The following is a 19,417-nucleotide window of genomic DNA, read 5'->3' as shown; positions in this document are numbered from 1 at the left end:
ACCATGTTGGCCAGGCTGGTCTCGATCTTCTGACCTCAGATGATCTGCCCACCTCAGCCTCTCAAAGTGCTGGGATTACAGGCATGAACCACTGCAGCTGGCTTCTGCTGACTCTTCTTATCCAAGATTATTATTCGCCATCAGTACATTTTTTTGCAGATTCTTCCCTGTGGTTGCCACTTCTACTTAGCCAGGCACTGGCACCCTTGTGCAGTGAACAACCTGCACAGTTGCACATGGCAGCCCTGTTCTTGCCATTGTAACAGCGTGGGTTGTTGATACCGGTGTAGTTGTACTGTGAGGTTCTGTTGCTGTTTGTGTGTTAACTGTTAATTATTTTCCACAGGTATTAGTCACCGTACCACTGGCTTTACTACAGAAAGGTGCCATTCAGTTTAATCCACCGTTGTCAGAGAAGAAGATGAAGGCTATCAACAGCTTAGGCGCAGGCATCATTGAAAAGGTGACTTAAATGACTTCATCCTCAGAAAGAGATTAATGTCAGATGATAGATGTTCACTTCTGATATGGAGAAGTAGGGGGTACTATCTGAATAAAATTCAAAGATTTCCTTGTCATTTGAGTAATTGTTGATGAAGAACACAAAAGAATATCAAAACGAAAGGAGCAGAGCTGGCTGAGGTCTGTGGGTTTTGACTTTAGGAGAAAGAATCTTGTTATTCAGAATTTGAATTTGGGATAAGCAATTCTTTTATCTTTTTTTCCCCCCTTGTGCTTGCTTTCTTGGCTGCTTTCCACTCGTTGGCCCCAGTGAGGACAGTGGTTTATTTCTCCTGCCTTTAATATCTCCTGTAGCAGAATGTGCCAGTGCTGCGGCAGATTCTGACACACCTATGAGTAGTGAGAGTTTAACTTAGGGACATATGCCCAGGAGTGAGTCTTAGGAATGCTGGGCATCTTCAGACTAGCTTGTAGGCTGCCAGTGAGTTCCATTATCCATGGGAATGGAACTGAGTGGCATCAAAGGAAGGAGCTGGGCTGGGCGCGGTGGCTCACACCCGTAATCCCAGCACTTTGGGAGGCTGAGGAGGGTGGATCATCTGAAGTCAGGAGTTAGAGACCATCCTGACCAACATGGTGAAATCTTGTCTCTACTAAAAATACAAAATTAGCTGGGTGTGGAGGTGTGCGCCTGTAATCCCAGCTACTTGGGATGCTAAGGCAGGAGAATCACTTGAACCTGGAAGGTGGAGGCTGCAGTGAGCCAAGATTGCTCCATTGCACTCCCACCTGGGCAACAAGAGCAAAACTCCATCTCAAACCACCTCCCCCCACCAAAAAAAAAGAAAAGAAAAAAGCAAGGAGTTCACAAGGAGAAAAGGAGGTGAGGAAAATGGAAAGAGCGGTACTTGGGTTTGTTCTTTCGGGCAGTGTGTGTGTGAGAGTAGAGCTACAGCTCGCTGCTTAGAGATTGCGTGTGGTTTTGTGACAACAGACACCTAACCATCTTTCTTTTGCTCACTTTGCAGATTGCCTTACAATTTCCATATAGATTTTGGGACAGTAAAGTTCAAGGGGCTGACTTTTTTGGTCACGTTCCTCCCAGTGCCAGCAAGCGAGGGCTTTTTGCTGTGTTCTATGACATGGATCCCCAGGTAAAAGCATTCGTGAACTGTGTTTTAATTTCCGTCTTAAAGTTTAGAACTTGATGTGATAATTACTCACCTATCAAACTCAGGAACTAACGAACATTGTGGAGACCCTTAGTCTATGTTTATATTCTGGGAGGACACTTGGACTGGACATTTTCCTATAGGAAAGGAGCCCCAGTATTTGCCATGGCTTTTTTTTTTTTTTTTTTTTTTTTTGGAGACAGTCTTCCTCTGTCACCAGGCTGGAGTGCAGTGGAATGCACAATCTCGGCTCACTGTAACCGCCCCCTTCTGGGTTCAAGCCTTTCTTCTGGCTCAGCCTCCCGAGTAGCTGGGATTTCAGGTGCCCACCACCACACCCAGCTAATTTTTGTATTTTGAGTAGAGATCAGGTTTCACCATGTTGGCCAGGATGGTCTTCTGACCTCGTGACCTGCCAGCCTTGGCTTCCCAAAGTGCTGGGATTACAGGCATGAGCCACCGCACCTGGCCATGTCTTGTCTTCTTGAAGTCCTCATGTTGCTCCCTGGGACATGAATTGGATGCTTGTGGAAACTGTCATTTCAGGCTCTAGGGGAGTTCCTCTTAGGTGAAGTTGGAGACAGCAGAGAAAATGAGTGGTGCTTGGAACTTCCTCTGTTAGGGCCCTCTAGGGAACTGGGAAGGGGTGTATGATTGGTGAGGGAGGATGTGAGTGTCAACAGATGTGAGAGCTGAGGGAAGGAAGGAGAGAGGAGAATGGCATACCCAGAGCTGGATGGTGGTGGTCACTCTCCCTGCCGTCATGGCGCTGCCACGCAAAAGAATCACAGCTGTTTCTGACTTTCAATTTCAAGAAACTTTGTCTTAAAAAGTTTCACATAGGAGCTGAGGGCAGATTTTCTTTACCATTTGAGGGTTCTTTTTTTTTCATTGTTTTATCTGGAGATTTTCCTTCTCCATCTCTTTCTACTTCTTCTGAAGCAAGCTTTAATCAGTGAACAGCCAAGGGAACCCTAAATTTGCTATTTACATTTCTTAGTGTTTTTTTTTTCCCCCCAGCAGGAAGCAATAGATGGATGAATAATGAATAGATGGATAAATAATGTGTGTTTGCGAGGAAAATGGACTGGCGAGTGACATGAGGATAAGGGGCAGCCAGAAATAGTGAAATTTAACTCGTGAGAGTGGGGCTCTTGGCTGGGCACAGTGGCTCATGCCTGTAATCCCAGCACTTTGGGAGGCCGAGGTGGGCAGATCACCTGAGGTCAGGGGTTTGAGACCAGCCTGGCCAACATGGTGAAACCCTGTCTCTACTGAAAATACAAAGATTAGTCGGGCATGGTGGCACATGCCTGTAATCCCAGCTACTCGGGAGGCTGAGGCAGGAGAATCACTTGAACCCAGGAGGCAGAGGTTGCAGTGAGACAAGATTGCGCCATTGCACTCCAGCCTGGTGACATAGCAAAACTCCTGTCTTGATTAAAAAAAAAAAAAAAAAGTGAGGCCCTTATCTGTGGGAGCTGAGCACTCAGAGACTTTCTGCTTTTTTCCCTTTCATGTCTCCAGAAGAAGCACAGCGTGCTGATGTCTGTGATTGCTGGGGAGGCTGTCGCGTCCGTGAGGACCCTGGACGACAAACAGGTGCTGCAGCAGTGCATGGCCACGCTCCGGGAGCTGTTCAAGGAGCAGGTGAGAGAGAGAAAGCCCTCCCTGAAAGGGGCAAGCCATGCTTGCTATACAGAGCAGATGTGGAAGCCCAGGCAGCCAGCGTCACTGAGAATCACAGGAAGGAAGGCAGAGGCCATAGTCTTCTTTCTTTCACAGTCCCACTGCCCACCTCAGCACTGAGGGCTGTCATCACAGAGCACCACAGACTGGCTGCCTTAGACAACAGAAACATTCCTCACAGTTCTGGAGGCTGGAAGCCTGAGACCAAGGTGTCGGCAGGGTTGGTTTCTCCTAGGTCCTCTCTGCTTGGCTGGTAGATGCCATCTTCTCCCTGTGTCCTCACATGGGCTTCCCTCTGTGTGTGTCTGTGTCCTCATCTCCTCTTCTTATGAGGACACCAATCAGATTAGATTAAGGCTCACCCTGGCGACCTCACTTTAAAGTAATTACCCGTTGGAGACCCTGTCACGAAATACAGTCACATTCTGAGGGTCAGGGTGTCCACGTAGGAATTTGAGGGGGACATGATTCTGCCTGTAACAGTGCCCTGTGCCCTTTTTTACACAATTGTCTTCCTTTTTTTCTTCTCACATCATACACACTTCCTTTTTTTTTTTTTTGGTAAGGATATAAAAGGCTCAGTATTTTCTACATGAATTCTATATTTACTGAAGCCCTACAAGCTTTGACTACAGCTTTCCTTTTCAGAGGAGCCTTGTCCAGCTTTTTAAAATACCCCACACATGGAGATAGTCTCTTTTCTCCAAGGAGCTCAGGATACTTTGTTCGCCAGTGTACTAAATCTCACCATCTCTAGAGATTTGTAAATGGCCATGGCCTATGTCTTTTTCAAATAAAGGAGCAGAAATAGAAGTGAAATGACTCAAAAGTTACATAAATTAAAGAGAAAAGGGCATTCAGATATGTTGCTTATTTTATTTCATTTTAATTTATTTATTTTTGAGACGGAGTCTCTTTCAGCCCGGCTGGATTGCAGTGGCACAATTTTGGCTCACGGCAAACCTCCGCCTCCTGGGTTCAAGCGATTCTCCTGCCTCAGCCTCCCGAGTAGGCTGGGATTACGGGCGTGCTCCACCACACCCGGCTAATTTTTGTATGTTTTATTTTGTATTTTCAGTATTTTTAGTAGAGACAGGGTTTCACCATGTTTGCCTGACTGGTCTCGAACTCCTGACCTCAAGTGATCGGCCTACCTCGGCCTCCCAAAGTGCTGGGATTACAGGCGCTCTGAGCCACTGTGTGGCCGGCCTTGTTGCTAATTTATATGAGAGGATCTATCTAGTGATGCAATCCCTTGGTTGGAGTTTTTGTTCAAAAGTTTGTTTTTTACATTAGTTGTTTGGAACTTAGCATACCGTTTCTATAGAAATATTATTCATGGTGATGCTTGTTGGAGGCCAGTTGACAAATTACAGTCATTCTCTCTTACTCGAGGCTTTGCTTTCGTGGTTTCAGTTACTGTGGTAAACCAAGGTCTGAAAATATTTGATGGAAAATTCCAGAAATAGATTCCTAAGTTTTCAGTCATGCACCGTTCTGAAGAGCGTGTCCAGTACCTCCACACTGAAGATGTTGCCTGCCCTTTAGTCACTCAAGGGTCATCTGTTATCAGAGCCATGTTCACATACCTTTTATTTCAGTATAGCGTTATAATTGTTCTATTATTATTGTCATTAATCTCGGTACCTAATGTATAAATGAAACTTTATCATACGTATGAATAGGAAAAAACATAGTATGTATAGTATCGGTCCTGTCCATGGTTTCAGGCATCCACTGCGGGTCATGGAACATATTCCTGGCAGAGAAGAGGGACTGCTATATTTTAAATTGAGTGAATGTGAAACATACCCTGGTATCACTGTTTTGTGGAGAACCCTGTTGAGAATTCCAGCCTGTGATCCTGAGACTCCACCTTTCCCTTTTCTTCTTGGGCCAGAGACTCCTTTCTGCTGCCACCCGATGGAAAAGGGAAGGCCCAAACTCTTAGCCATGGGTGATAGCCCCCAGTAGAGCGAGTGTGTGTCCCGGGCAGAAGGAGGAGGTATAGAAGTGAGGGAAGTGTGTGTGGGCGGGGGCAGGAGAGAGAGGATAATATGCAGATACCGGCCTGGGTAGATTTAAAGGCAGCAGGAGGAACATCTTGAGAACTGTTTCAGAATGATACAGGAATGGGCAGGGGGCAAAATGTACGAGTTGGGTTGCACCATGTCTACGTCCCTTCTTGATTCTACTTCATCATTCCTTTCTATTGGACACAGGAGGTCCCAGATCCCACAAAGTATTTTGTCACCCGGTGGAGCACAGACCCATGGATCCAGATGGCATACAGTTTTGTGAAGACAGGTGGAAGTGGGGAGGCCTACGATATCATTGCCGAAGACATTCAGGGAACCATCTTTTTTGCTGGTGAGGTATGGATCTTGATTCCAAACCCAAGTACTTGTATTTTGATTTCTTTTTCATCTCAAATGATATCTGCCCAGAGTTCAAAAACCAATTCAAATACTGTCAAAAGTCTTATGACCACAGACAGCAGAAGCCTTCTCACCGTCCTCTTCTTGCTCCCAGAGGCAGCCGTTTTTAACCTTCCAGCTACTCCTTCTGGACTTCACTTCATATTTTGAAAGTCTTTATATTGCATCTCTTTTTCTTTTTCGTTTTTCTTGAGACAGGGTTGTTCTGTGGCTCGGACTGGAGTGCAGTGGTGCCATCGCAGCTCACTGCAGCCCCAAACTCCCAGGCGACACTCCCACCTCAGCCTCCCAAGTAGCTGGGACTGCAGGCATGTGCCACCAAGCCTGGCTAGTTTTTTAAAAAAATTTTTTGTAGAGACGGGGTCTGTGGTGTTGCCCAGGCTGGCCTCAAACCTGTGGCCTTAAGCAGCCCTCCCACCTCAGCCTCCCAGTGTTAGGATTATAGGTGTGAGCCACCATGCCCGGCCTATGAGTCATCTTCTGATTTAACATTACACAGACATTATTGACTGCCTCCCTATTGGGTTAAAGACTTAGCCTGTTCAGTGTCTGCACCATTTGCTCAACATGGTTATTTCACACTTTTCATTAAATTGGTGTCAGTATTTATTTACGTGGCTGTGTAAATGTTGTTTACTGCCGAGCCAAGGAGGTGTCCATTGATACCTTCTTACACAGTTTTCTGTTTTCTTGGTAGTTATAATGGCTCCTTTGGTCATTAGCTTAATTCCTTTGTACCTCTCCCCATGTCTCCCATACCCTGCGTTTGTCTCTCATTTACAGTTGACACTGTCTGAGCTGGCCTGCTAGCTCCAGTCCCTGAAATGTCCCCTTCCTGAGTCCTCTTCCCTCTGCTCTGGTCAACACTGGTTGACCTCTGAGATGACTGCAGAGTGTCCTCCTGGGTCTCTCTATTTTATTTTATTTTATTGAGACAGAGTCTCGCTCTGTCACCTAGGCCGGTGCAATCTCGGCTCACTGCAAGCTCTGCCTCCCGGGTTCACGCCATTCTCCTGCCTCAGCCTCCTGAGTAGCTGGGACTACAGGTGCTGCCACCACACCCAGCTAATTTTTTGTATTTTTAGTAGAAACGGGGTTTTGGCCGGGCGCGGTGGCTCAAGCCTGTAATCCCAGCACTTTGGGAGGCCGAGACGGGCGGATCACGAGGTCAGGAGATCGAGACCATCCTGGCTAACATGGTGAAACCCCGTCCCTACTAAAAAAATACAAAAAAACTAGCCGGGTGAGGTGGCGGGCGCCTGTAGTCCCAGCTACTCGGGAGGCGGAGGCAGGAGAATGGCGTGAACCAGGGAGGCGGAGCTTGCAGTGAGCTGAGATCCGGCCACTGCACTCCAGCCTGGGCGACACAGCAAGACTCCGTCTCAAAAAAAAATAAAGAAACGGGGTTTCACTGTGTTAGCCAGGATGGTCTCGATCTCCTGACCTCATGATCTGCCCGCCTCTGCCTCCCAAAGTGCTGGGATTACAGGCTTGTGAGCCACCGCGCCCGGCCGGGGTCTCTCTTTGTTAAAATCACTCTCCAGCACTGGGCCTTTATTTCCAGGATCCCTCTTTCTTGATTTACTTCTGTTGAAAAATGTTTTGCTATTCTGATTTCTGATCCTTTTACTTCATTTTCTTATTTATCTGCTCAAATAAAGATGAGTTTTTCTTTCTTTCTAGAAATTCTGTTCCGTATCTTGGAACTTTTTAATTGACCATCTGATTTTTCCTCTTTGCTATTATTCATCTCTTTCTCTACTTTTGGGGGAGATTTTAAAATCGTCCAACTCTCTAATTGACTTTTAAAATTTTGGCTTTTACTTTATGAGCACTTTCTTGTTTGCAGAATGTTCCTTTTTGGTAGCATCCTCTTGTTATAACTTGCTTCTAAGGTTTTAAAGCTTTGGATGTTTTTGCTTTTCTGCTCCCTCCCTCCCTGGTTTCCTCAGTCTCAGAGTTCCTATTTTGTGTGCTGTAGTCTTTGCCTGCTACATGTCCAAATCCCTGATCCGTCACTGTCGGCTTAGATTTGAGCGAGGCATTTTTTTTTTTTTTTAAATCTTTGTTAAAGCTCCAGCAAGCTTATCAACCAATGGCCAGATTCCCAAATATCATTGTCTATCTGGGAACAGTTAGTTTCCTGTGTGGTGGAAGCTCAGCCCCTGGCATTGTGGGCACTGGAAGCTTCATTGTTAGTTATGAAGGCTTCATTTCACTTCATCCCTATTTTATTTGGTGCTTCCCCCTGATCTCTAAGTCACATCTCTGAGGAGTTGCAGCCGGTCAATGGGGAATCTGGTGAGGGACGTATTAATAATCGTTCTCTATAGTCTTTAAGCCAATCCTGTTTTTACCCCTTGCTAACCTCTGCCTCCATGGTTCCTCATACTTCCAATGACTGAGATTTTCTTTTTTTTTCTTTCTTTTTTTTTTGAGACGGAGTCTCGCTCTGTCACCCAGGCTGGAGTGCAGGGGCGCAATCTCGGCTCACTGCAAGCTCCGCCTCCTGGGTTTACGCCATTCTCCTGCCTTAGCCTCCCGAGTAGCTGGGACTACAGGCGCTCGCCACCTCGCCCGGCTAGTTTTTTGTATTTTTTTTAGTAGAGACGGGGTTTCACCGTGTTAGCCAGGATGGTCTCGATCTCCTGACCTCGTGATCCGCCCGTCTCGGCCTCCCAAAGTACTGGGATTACAGGCTTGAGCCACCGCGCCCGGCCATGACTGAGATTTTCTAAGAATTCTTTGGGATGAATTGGCTTGCTTTTTGTTGTTAAAACCCCTGCCCCCAACCCCAAACTTAAAATGAACTGTTACCACTCTTTCACCTGTGTTCCTACTTTGTCTAATATGGTTTGGAAGTACACATCTCATTGTTTCATCTAAAATATAGTTAATGTTTTTGTTTACAGAAGTATAACATCGGCCAGGTGTGATGACTCACGCCTGTAATCCCACCACATTGGGAGGCTGAGACAGGTGGATCACCTGAGGCCAGGAGTTTGAGAAGAGCCTGGCCAACATGGTGAAACCCTGTTGCTACTAACAATACAAAAATTAGCCGGGCATGGTGGCGGGCACCTGTAGTCCCAGCTACTCAGGACGCTGAGGCAGAAGAATCGCTTGAACCTGGAAGGAGGAGGTTGCAGTGAGCCAAGATCACGCCACTGCACTCCAGCCTGGGAGACAGAGACCCTTTCAAAACAAAACACAATAATGACATCTGAAAACCAGATGATTTTGATGACTCCTTGGCCTATGAAGACCTTACTCTGTGGAAAGGAGACAAAGGCTGCATGCCAGACAACAAATGCCAGCAGCTTCTGAGAGACAGCTGTTTCAGGCTGCCGTGCCTTAGGGTTATGAACATGGCCTAGATGGCGTCTTGCTTTCCTCTGCTGCTTTGATGCAATTATCATCTTGCCTTTTTCTTTTTTTTTGAGATGGAGTCTCGCTCTGTCGCACAGGCTGGAGTGCAGTGGCGCAATCTTGGCTCACTGCAACCTCCGCCTCCTGGGTTCAAGCGATTCTGCCTCAGCTGATGTGCGCCACTGTGCCCGGCTAATTTTTGTATTTCTTTAGTAGAGATAGGGTTTAATCATGTTGGTCAGGCTGGTCTCAAACTCCTGACCTCAGATGATCTGCCTGCCTTGGCCTCCCAGTGTTGGGATTACATGCATGAGCCACCGTGCCCAGCCTACCTCGCCTTCTTCTAAAAACCTATTTCTGAGGCTTCTTTCCCTCACTGCCACTTTCTCCCCGTGACTAGTCACTGTATTCCTGCTGACGTAATCACTCCCCCATTCATTGAAGCCTTTGGCCCCTGGATGTTTTCCCTTCTACCCAGGCGTCAGTTTAGGTGACTGCACTTAACTTCACCTCTACATTTCTTATCCTCCATTTTCTGTCGTCTGTTCAGCTCCTCTTCAGCTACCCCTTTCCACAGCCACATCTCAGACCTTGTCATAATTACTTAAATCACCAATTTAGGGTTCCTCCTATCCTGTCCTCCCCTATCCTCCTGGTTCACTTACTCTATTCCCACCCCAGCCATTCCTTGAGTGAGGTTCTACTGTCATTAAGTCGTTTTACTTCCTCCCAATCCAACAGCCCTCACTCACATTTGGTCTTTTTCTTACTGAACTTATGGTCCCTGGTCTAGCCTTTGAGTAACTTAATTCTCTACCCATTTTTTCTACCTATCTAGCAAAACTCTATCTGCGGCTTGGCTGAATTGCCTTTCATCTTTTGTACTTGTTTCACCTGTGATTGTACCAGCTACATTACTTGTCTGATGGGAGGGATTGTGTCTTAATTATTCTTAACTCTAGTACCTGTCACATATAGATACTTAGTATTTTAAAGAGTGCTGCATAGTACTTCAAGATAGCATACACGAGTGAATTTGACAATGCATGGCTAGATAACCAGAAAAGTTCCAGTGTTACGATGGGTGAGTGTGAATATGAGCGCATAGGAGTGGCACAAATCTTTGTTAGACCGGATAAAGTCTAAGCTTGTTTACCTTTTGATATCGACTCAATTCTTTATGCATGATCTCCAATTATGTAATTGTTTTACAGGCAACAAACAGGCATTTTCCACAAACTGTTACAGGGGCATATTTGAGTGGCGTTCGAGAAGCAAGCAAGATTGCAGCATTTTAAGAATTCGGTGGACCCAGCTTTCTTCTGTACCCCAGATGGGACAATTTGAATCACATATTAAACCTCAGTTTTATAAGATGGGAAAAAACCCTCTCTACATAGCAAAACTGAAATGTTTCTAAGATGATATGATAATGTAAACCTATTTCATCACTCTGAAAGCACTGACTCCAAAAACCCTTATAAGCACTTAGATTTAATTGCATTTTCCATAGGTTCAACTACTGCTGAAAGTCTGGATTTCAGAATAAAGCAGAATATAAGTTTCAGTTGAGGCCGTGGATATGATTGTTCCATGGCTGGAAGTTCCCTTTAGATTTCACATTTTGTATGGCTGATCAATTTTCATACACTGAGAAACCAAGTCAATCAAGCAGGAATCATTTAAAAACCAGATAAAGCCATGTTTTTCTTCTGTGACAATTTATCAATATCTTTACCAATGAGCCTTAATATTTTTTATATAGCTCCAAGATTGAGCTTTTACTTAAAATTTAGATAGAACTTTTTTTGGATACAGCACAAACTCCAGTTGACAGTAAAATGAAGCTTCTAGTATTTTATATTGTACATATTTCCTCCCATTGGGTGTTCAAAAGAAATTTAAATTCAAGTATCTTTTGTGATAAAATGTTTTAGATTTGTGCACCCATTGGCAAAACAGTAAAGTTTCCAGATAGGTATTGCATCATTGAGAATGGAGCACAGATAGTGTGGGCCTCACACTATAGACACAGAATATACCTTTTTCTTAAAGCCAAATTTGGGTGATAGGACACTTTATCCTTAATTTTGGCAACCACTAGCAAAAAAACTTGTCAGAATAATTTAATCAAAGCCCCTCTCCCCTTCTTTTATTTAAAAGAACAGATTCAATCGCTAGAAATATTTTTGCAGACTTTTCTTTACAGTATTCCATAGGCAGGTCCACTGGAAAACTGCAGAAAAATGTGAGCTCTCCTGGTCAATAGCACATTTTATAAGCCATATTTTAAAGGCCTAAGAACATGGCAAGTATTCACTTTCCTTTTTTTAAAAACGCTCATGGCAGAAAACAGTTTAATAATATCTCCTTCTAAAATAAACACTGGTATCAGGGTCTTCAGGATGCCTATTTTGCCAAGAAACTTCAGTATACAGGTTAGAAATATGCTTTTGCTTTTGAACAATAATTATATTGGTTTGCTTTAAAAAAAGGGAGTAAATGTGACTTTAAAGAGACTTCAAAATATTGAATATTTTAAAAATTAAAAGTAGGTCAGTTTATAACGAGTAAATACCTAACACACAAAGAATGTGCAGTGAACCTCAGGCATTTAAGACACATCCCCCACCGCCCGCCCCTCCGAAGTATGGTCCAAAAACAAGCTAACAGCTGTATGTCTCAAAGAAGACAACTCTGATACTTAGGTTATTTGTTGAGACTCATTGGTACTGACTGGCAAGTATTCTGCTTTAAAGTATCATGTATTAAAATGTTTAGACAGCATGTGTTTTAAAGTGATAAATGTAAAATGTTAAGTTTGAAATGGTTAACAGTAAATTATTATGTTAGTTTCTAGGCACTTGAACTGTGCTACAAGTAGGGAAAGCCTACTTTAAAGTATGGTAAATGTGTGTTTTAAAGTTCCTATCAAGTGACATACTTCATTTGATTTTTTGTTTAAGGAGCCATGCAACTTTTTTCTTGTGTTACTTTGGATATGTTTTTTCAATGCCATCTGAAGATTTTGTAATTGAGTAGCAGTAAATATACAAATTTACCATGTTCTAACTACAGTTCATGAATAGCTGGTTGTGTAAAACTACTTAATAAAAAACTAGACTTTCAAATGTACTCTGTACTGTAGTGGTGATACATCCATTTAATAAGTGTGCACACTCATCAAGAACTTTCATACAGAACAGCTCCATTTCCTCACTTCCAAATACTCTATGCATCACTACTTTTCTTCTTTATAGTAAATGGTCAGAAAATTAACCTTCATTATTGTTTTGTGAAGTCACTCCAAGAAAATGCTCCATTATCACAAGAGTGCTCCAAATTGTATAGGTTACACGGCTGAATCAATTTAAAAATCCCCTTTCCGAATGATTCACCATAGGGAAGGAAATGCTATATAACCTATAAGACATCAAATGCAAGAGACTTAAAACACCAGTGATTTAGATTAATTTTATTGACAAGGTTTATAAGAACAAATTAAATATTTAAAATCGAAGGCCAATTATTAGATCTCATTTAGTTGCTTATTTTGTTCACTTCTATTTACCTTTCCCTAGTGTCTGAGTAACTATCAAACAAGTCAAACCTGTGACAATACCTGTTAACATTCAACATATATATTTCTGTTCTATGATGCAAAGATATTTTTCAACACTTAATTGGTACATCAAATGTGTCATTCTGTCATAAGCAGCATGTTTTAAAATTCAGATGTAATAAACTGATTTAAGACAGTAAATTGAAAGACAAAATTAGTCTCATTCAGGAGTGGTCCGTTGTGTTGATCATCTAGAATCAACACTGATTAGACAAACTTTAAAAGCCAGAGCCCCAACTCCAGAGAAACATTAAATTTCTTTAATGTAAAAGTATATTATTTTTGAGACACACTTTGTCAGAGATATCCACGATTACTTGCACATTATATTCTGGCATTATAATCTGGTACTTTAATCGTAATCATGAAGGTGGCTAGGTTTCTGGTAAATATCAGTATTTTATATGGGCAAAAGCAGTTAATAAAAATCGGTTCATTTACTATAAGCCAAATGTGCTTGTACTTAATCCCACCCTTTCCCAAAGTTTTTGAAGCTTTGATATGTTGATTTTTGGTCTGTCCTTAATATAAAACGTACCTACAGACACTTTTACAGAGTTAATACTAAAATTACAAATTGATGACACTTTCGAGCAAAGCAGGATAACTGTCTGTTCCTTCAGTGTTCCATCACTGAATTGACTTTCCATGCTCCATCATACTGTCTGGCTGAACACTGACATTCCATAGTCTACAACTGTAAAGATACCTACCTATGTGAGTTTAAAAAGTGGTCTGCACAAAAGAAATAAAAAAACTTTATATACAACAAATTGTTTTTTAAAAATACAAAAATAACATCTGTCACTTTTGTCATGCTAACAATCTGACATATATACACATGCGAGGAAAGTTCCAATTCAGTCATCTGGACAACTGTAGCTTGTATATTTTTAATATGATGGACACACTGCTGCTGAATTTTCACACTGACAGAGATGTGTATTCAAAATATTTCATATACTAAATACCCAATCTCTGTGTGTATAAATCCCAGTCATAATAGTTTCTGTTCTACTTGATTAAAAGTATGCCTTAAGCTAATATTAAGCGCACTAAAAACCACAACAGTTCAAGAATCTATGACCTTATATAAAGAAACCCAAAATGTACAAAATACAACTATAAAAGCAAGGAACAATTAATGCCATGCAAGATTTTAAACTAAAAATGGCATAGAAATGCAATTTAAAATAGCAAACTCAAATTCACATAACACTCAAGATAAAAAGGTCAGCAGTAAGTTCTAATGTTGCTTAACAAGGATTTAGAAAAGGAAATACATTCTCTTTGCTGGTATAATGGTATAAATCAGATCTTTGAATCTATGGGAACGAGTCATCTTCTCTGTCCTCTATCTCAAGAAATTAGCTGTAATGAAAGAGAAACATTTTGCCATAAATCATAAACCTTTATCCCATTTTTTCCACATCTATTTTACTATCTTGTCCTTCAAAAACCAGTTGAGCTCAATACAGAATTATAGCTACCTGCTGATCTTCCCCTCACCTTTGCCTGGTAGACAGGAACTTCCTCAAGTATCTGTGAGAGCAACTTTGAGATGCCCAGCTACCCAGGTACACCAGGAGGCCACATCATAATCTGAGTTCAGGTCTTATCACTAACTGTTCAAACTTTAATTTTAAGCTTTAAAGTGGGAATGAGAAAAAATATACTTCCCTATTATGAAGAAATGTGAGAATCAAATGTATTTAGTGACATGAATATTTTGAAAAATATGGAGTATTTTATGTAATTATTTTTGTCTTATATTTCTAAAGTCAAACTTGAAAGATTGAAATATTTACCTCTTTTACAGTTGTTTTTATGAAATCTTTCCTTTCAGTTAAATCATAAGTAGGATAATTTTCATAGACCTATGTATAGTGAAAAGGAAAAATGATGTTAAAAGCAGATTTTAATATCCAGTAATATTGTCTTTGAATAAAAGCAGGAAATCTGCTACATTCAAATAGCCACAACCATCCCAACTGTACTCTGGTTCACCCACATGGAACTGTATTCCAAATGAGTATTTTAATAATATTGTATATGATGTGGAAAACTAGCGTGCAAACATTCTCAGTGCGTTCAGGCTGAGAGTTTGGGATGAATTAACAATAAACAAGCCACATGTGATGTCTCACGCCTGTAATTCCAACATTCTGGGAAACCTAGGTGGGAAGATCGCTTGAGCCCAGGAATTCGAAACCAGCCTCAGGCAACCTGGCGAGACCCTGTGTCTACAAAAAATTGAAAAATTAGTCAGGCATGGTGATGCATGCCTGTAGTCCCAGCTACTGAGGCAGGAGGATGGCTTGGGCCCAGAAGGTTGAGGTTGTAGTGAGCTGTGTTAGTGTCACTGCATTCCAGCCTGGACCACAGAGCAAGAAGACCCTGTCTCAAAAACAAAAAACCCCAACAATCATGGGTAAAGAAAACCCATCTAGATAGATCTCAGATAGGTGAACTCAGTTCTTTACATTGGCAAGTCATTTGCTAAGTGTCTTTTAGAGAAAGCTTCTTTATTCTCCAACCCTTGTTATCATCCAACACCCTACCTACGATTCCACAACCTGAAACACAATGAACTGCTTCCTCTACTCCACTGCTCAGTCCCTCCCTAAAGTTAAATCCTAAGACCCAGGTGGTCTCAAGAGTCCTCTACTACTAAAATTTGACTCTAAATTTCTCCCTTTTGTCAATTTTCTCAGTCCTATTATACTTGCTGCTTGATTCAAATCCTGACTATAAGCTCACAGTCTGTAAGAACCCTGCAGGCTTTACTTCCGCTGTATAGTTCACGGTCAGCAACTTTTTCTGTAAAGGGCTAGATGGTACAAAGAGTTTCAACTTTGCCAGTCAGTTTCTACTCAACTATGCGTAGACAACAGTTAAATGAGTAGATGTGGCTGTATTACAATAAAATTTTGCTTACAAAACCAGGCAACAAAGATAGAATGGTTTGGTCCACAGACTATATAGTATGCCAACCCTCTAAAATATGGTCGATCATTTAAATTACTCTAATTGTTTGCCCGGGAGGTTCCAAGATGGCCGAATAGGAACAGCTCCAGTCTACAGCTCCCAGCGTGAGCGACATAGAAGATGGGTGATTTCTGCATTTCCAACTGAGGTACTGAGTTCATCTCACTGGGGCTTGTCAGACAGTGGGTGCAGGACAGTGGATGCAGCCCACCCAGCATGAGCCGAAGCAGGGCGAGGCATCGCCTCACCCAGGAAGTGCAAGGGGTCAGGGAATTCCCTTTCCTAGCCAAGGGAAACCGTGACACACAACACCTAGAAAATCGGGTCACTCCCAACCTAATACTGTGCTTTTCCAACAGTCTTAGCAAATGGCACACCAGGAGATTATATCCCGTGCCTGGCTTGGAGGGTCCCACGCCCACACAGCCTTGCTCATTGCTAGCACAGTAGTCTTAAGATCTTAACTGCAAGGCGGCAGTGAGGCGGGGGGAGGGGCGCCCACCATTGCTGAGGCTTGAGTAGGTAAACAAAGCCGCCAGGAAGCTTGAAATGGGTGGAGCCCACCTCAGCTCAAGGAGGCCTGCCTGCCTTTGAAGATTCCACCTCTGGGGGCAGGGCATAGCTGAATGAAAGGCAGCAGAAACTTCTGCAGACTCAAATGTCCTTGTGTGACAGCTTAGAAGAGAGGTTCTCCCAGTACAGAGTTTGAAATCTGAGAATGGACAGACTGCCTCCTCAAGTGGGTCCCTGACCCCCGAGGAGCCTAACTGGGAGGCACCTCCCAGTAGGGGCTGACTGACACCTCACATGGCCTGGTGCCCCTCTGAGACGAAGCTTCCAGAGGAAAGATCAGGCAGCAACATTTGCTGTTCTGCAATATTCGCTGTTCTGCAGCCTCCGCTGGTGATACCCAAGCAAACAGGGTCTGGAGTGGACCTCCAGAAAACTCCAACAGACCTGCAGCTGAGGGTCCTGATTGTTAGAAGGAAAACTAATGAACAGAAAGGACATTCACACCAAAATCCCGTCTGTATGTCACCATCATCAAAGACCAAAGGTAGACAAAACCACAAGATGGGGAGAAACCAGAGCAGAAAAGCTGAAAATTCTAAAAATCAGAGCGGCACTTCTCCAAAGGAACGCAGCTCCTCGCCAGCAATGGAACAAAGCTGGACGGAGAATGACTTTGATGAGTTGAGAGAAGGTTTCAGACCATCAAACTTCTCCAAGCTAAAGGAGGATGTTTGAACCCATCACAAAGAAGCTAAAATCCTTGAAAAAAGATTAGATGAATACCTAACTAGAATAAACAGTGTAGAGAAGTCCTTAAATGACCTGATGGAGCTGAAACCATGGCACAAGAACTACGTGATGCATGCACAATCTTCAGTAGCTGATTTGATCAACTGGAAGAAAGGGTATCAGTGATGGAAGATCAAATGAATGAAATGAAGCGAGAAGAGAAATTTAGAGAAAAAAAGAGTAAAATGAAACTAACAAAGCCTCCAAGAAATATGGAACTATGTGAAAAGACCAAATTTACATCTGATTGGTGTACCTGAAAGTGACAGGGAGAATGGAACCAAGTTGGAAAACACTCTTCAGGATATTATGAACTTCCCCAACCTAGCAAGGCAGGCCAACATTCAAAAATTCAGGAAATACAGAGAACGCCACAAAGATACTCCTCGAGAACACCAACTCCAAGACACATAATTGTCAGATTCACCAAAGTTGAAATGAAGGAAAAAATGTTAAGGCAGCCAGAGAGAAAGGTCAGGTTACCCACAAAGGGAAGCCCATGAGACTAACGGCGGATTTCTCGGCAGAAACTCTGCAAGCCAGAAGAGAGTGGGGGCCGATATTCACCATTCTTAAAGAAAAGAATTTTCAACCCAGAATTTCATATCCAGTCAAACTAAGCTTCGTAAGTGAAGGAGAAATAAAATCCTTCACAGACAAGCAAATGCTGAGAGATTTTGTCACCACCAGGCCTGCCTTACAAGAGCTCCTGAAGGCAGTAGTAAACATGGAAAGGAACAAGTGGTACCAGCCACTGCAAAAACATGCCAAACTGTAAAGACCATCCATGCTAGGAAGAAACTGCATCAACTAACGAGCAAAATAATCAGCTAACATCATAATGACAGGATCAATTTCACAGATAACAATATTAACCTTAAATGTAAAAGGGCTAAATGCTCCAATTAAAAGACACAGACTGGCAAATCAAGACCCATCAGTGTGCTGTATTCAGGAGACCCATCTCATGCGGAGACACACATAGGCTCAAAATAAAGGGATGGAGGAAGATCTACCAAGCAAATGGAAAACAAAAAAAAGCAGGGGTTGCAATCCTAGCCTCCTATAAAACAGACTTTAAATCAACAAAGATCAAAAGAGACAAAGAAGGCTATTACATAATGGTAAAGGGATCAATTCAACAAGAAGAGCTAACTATCCTAAATATATATGCACCCAAAAGAGGAGCACCCAGATTCATAAAGCAAGTCCTCAGAAACCTACAAAGAGATTTAGACTCCCACATAGTAATAATGGGAGACTTTAACACCCCACTGTCAACATTAGACAGATCCACGAGACAGAAAGTTAACAAGGATATCCAGGAATTAAACTCAGCTCTGCACCAAGTGGACTTAGTAGATATCTATAGAATTCTCCACGCCAAATCAACACAATATACATTCTTCTCGCCACCACATCACACTTATTCCAAAACTGACCACATAGTTGGAAGTAAAGCACTCCTCAGGAAATGTAAAAGAACAGAAATTATAACCAACTGTCTCTCAGACCACAGTGCAATCAAACTAGAACTCAGGATTAAGAAACTCAATCAAAACCACTCAACTACATGGAAACTGAACAATCTGCTCCTGAATGACTACTGGGTACATAACGAAATGAAGGCAGAAATAAAGATGTTCTTTGAAACCAATGAGAACACACACACAACATACCAGAATCTCTGGGACACATTTAAAGCAGTGTGTAGGGGGAAATTTATAGCACTAAATGCCCACTAGAGAAAGCAGGAAAGATCTAAAATTGACACCCTAACACCACAATTAAAAGAGCTAGAGAAGAGCAAACACATTCAAAAGCTAGCAGAAGGCAAGAAATAACTAAGATCAGAGCAGAACTGAAGGAGATAGAGACACAAAAAACCCTTCCAAAAAAAAAAAAATCAATGAATCCAGAAGCTGGTTTTTTGAAAAGATCAACAAAATTGATAGACTGCTAGCAAGATTAATAAAGAAGAAAAGAGAGAAGAATCAAAGAGATGCAATAAAAATGATAAAGGGGATATCACCACTGATCCCACAGAAATACAAACTACCATCAGAGAATACTACCAACACCTCTACACAAATAAACTAGAAAATCTAGAAGAAATGGATAAATTCCTGGACACATTCACCCTCCCAAGACTAAACCAGGAAGAAGTTGAATCCCTGAATAGACCAATAACAGGTTCTGAAATTGAGGCAATGATTAATAGCCTACCAACCAAAAAAAGTCCAGGACTGGACGGATTCACAGCCGAATTCTACCAGAGGTACAAAGAGGAGCTGGTACCATTCCTTCTGAAACTATTCCAATCAATAGAAAAAGAGGGAATCCTCGCTAACTCATTTTATGAGGCCAGTATCATC

At 42.4% G+C, this 19,417-nt stretch overlaps 2 protein-coding genes across 4 annotated transcripts in view; one reads left to right on the top strand and one right to left on the bottom strand.

The window, feature by feature from the left end:
* Positions 1-12,265, top strand: part of KDM1B (lysine demethylase 1B) — a 68,750-nt gene extending 56,485 nt beyond the window's left edge. For both annotated transcript variants that reach the window (XM_078000919.1, XM_028847814.2), the window contains 5 exons: positions 347-463; positions 1,491-1,616; positions 3,162-3,284; positions 5,546-5,698; positions 10,345-12,265. In XM_078000919.1, coding sequence (XP_077857045.1) covers positions 347-463; positions 1,491-1,616; positions 3,162-3,284; positions 5,546-5,698; positions 10,345-10,428 — 603 coding nt within the window. In that variant the 3' untranslated portion in view covers positions 10,429-12,265. The remainder of the gene's footprint in view (positions 1-346; positions 464-1,490; positions 1,617-3,161; positions 3,285-5,545; positions 5,699-10,344) is intronic.
* Positions 12,266-12,590: 325 nt separating this feature from the next.
* DEK (DEK proto-oncogene) overlaps positions 12,591-19,417 on the bottom strand; it is a 40,061-nt gene continuing 33,234 nt past the window's right edge. For both annotated transcript variants that reach the window (XM_028846797.2, NM_001257528.1), the window contains 2 exon segments: positions 14,561-14,629; positions 12,591-14,123 (listed from right to left, as the gene is read on the bottom strand). In XM_028846797.2, coding sequence (XP_028702630.1) covers positions 14,112-14,123; positions 14,561-14,629 — 81 coding nt within the window. In that variant the 3' untranslated portion in view covers positions 12,591-14,111.

Source organism: Macaca mulatta, chromosome 4 (assembly GCF_049350105.2).
Source record: "Macaca mulatta isolate MMU2019108-1 chromosome 4, T2T-MMU8v2.0, whole genome shotgun sequence".
In the NCBI taxonomy this organism is placed as follows: domain Eukaryota; kingdom Metazoa; phylum Chordata; class Mammalia; order Primates; family Cercopithecidae; genus Macaca; species Macaca mulatta.
This window is presented reverse-complemented; position numbering and strand designations above follow the sequence as displayed.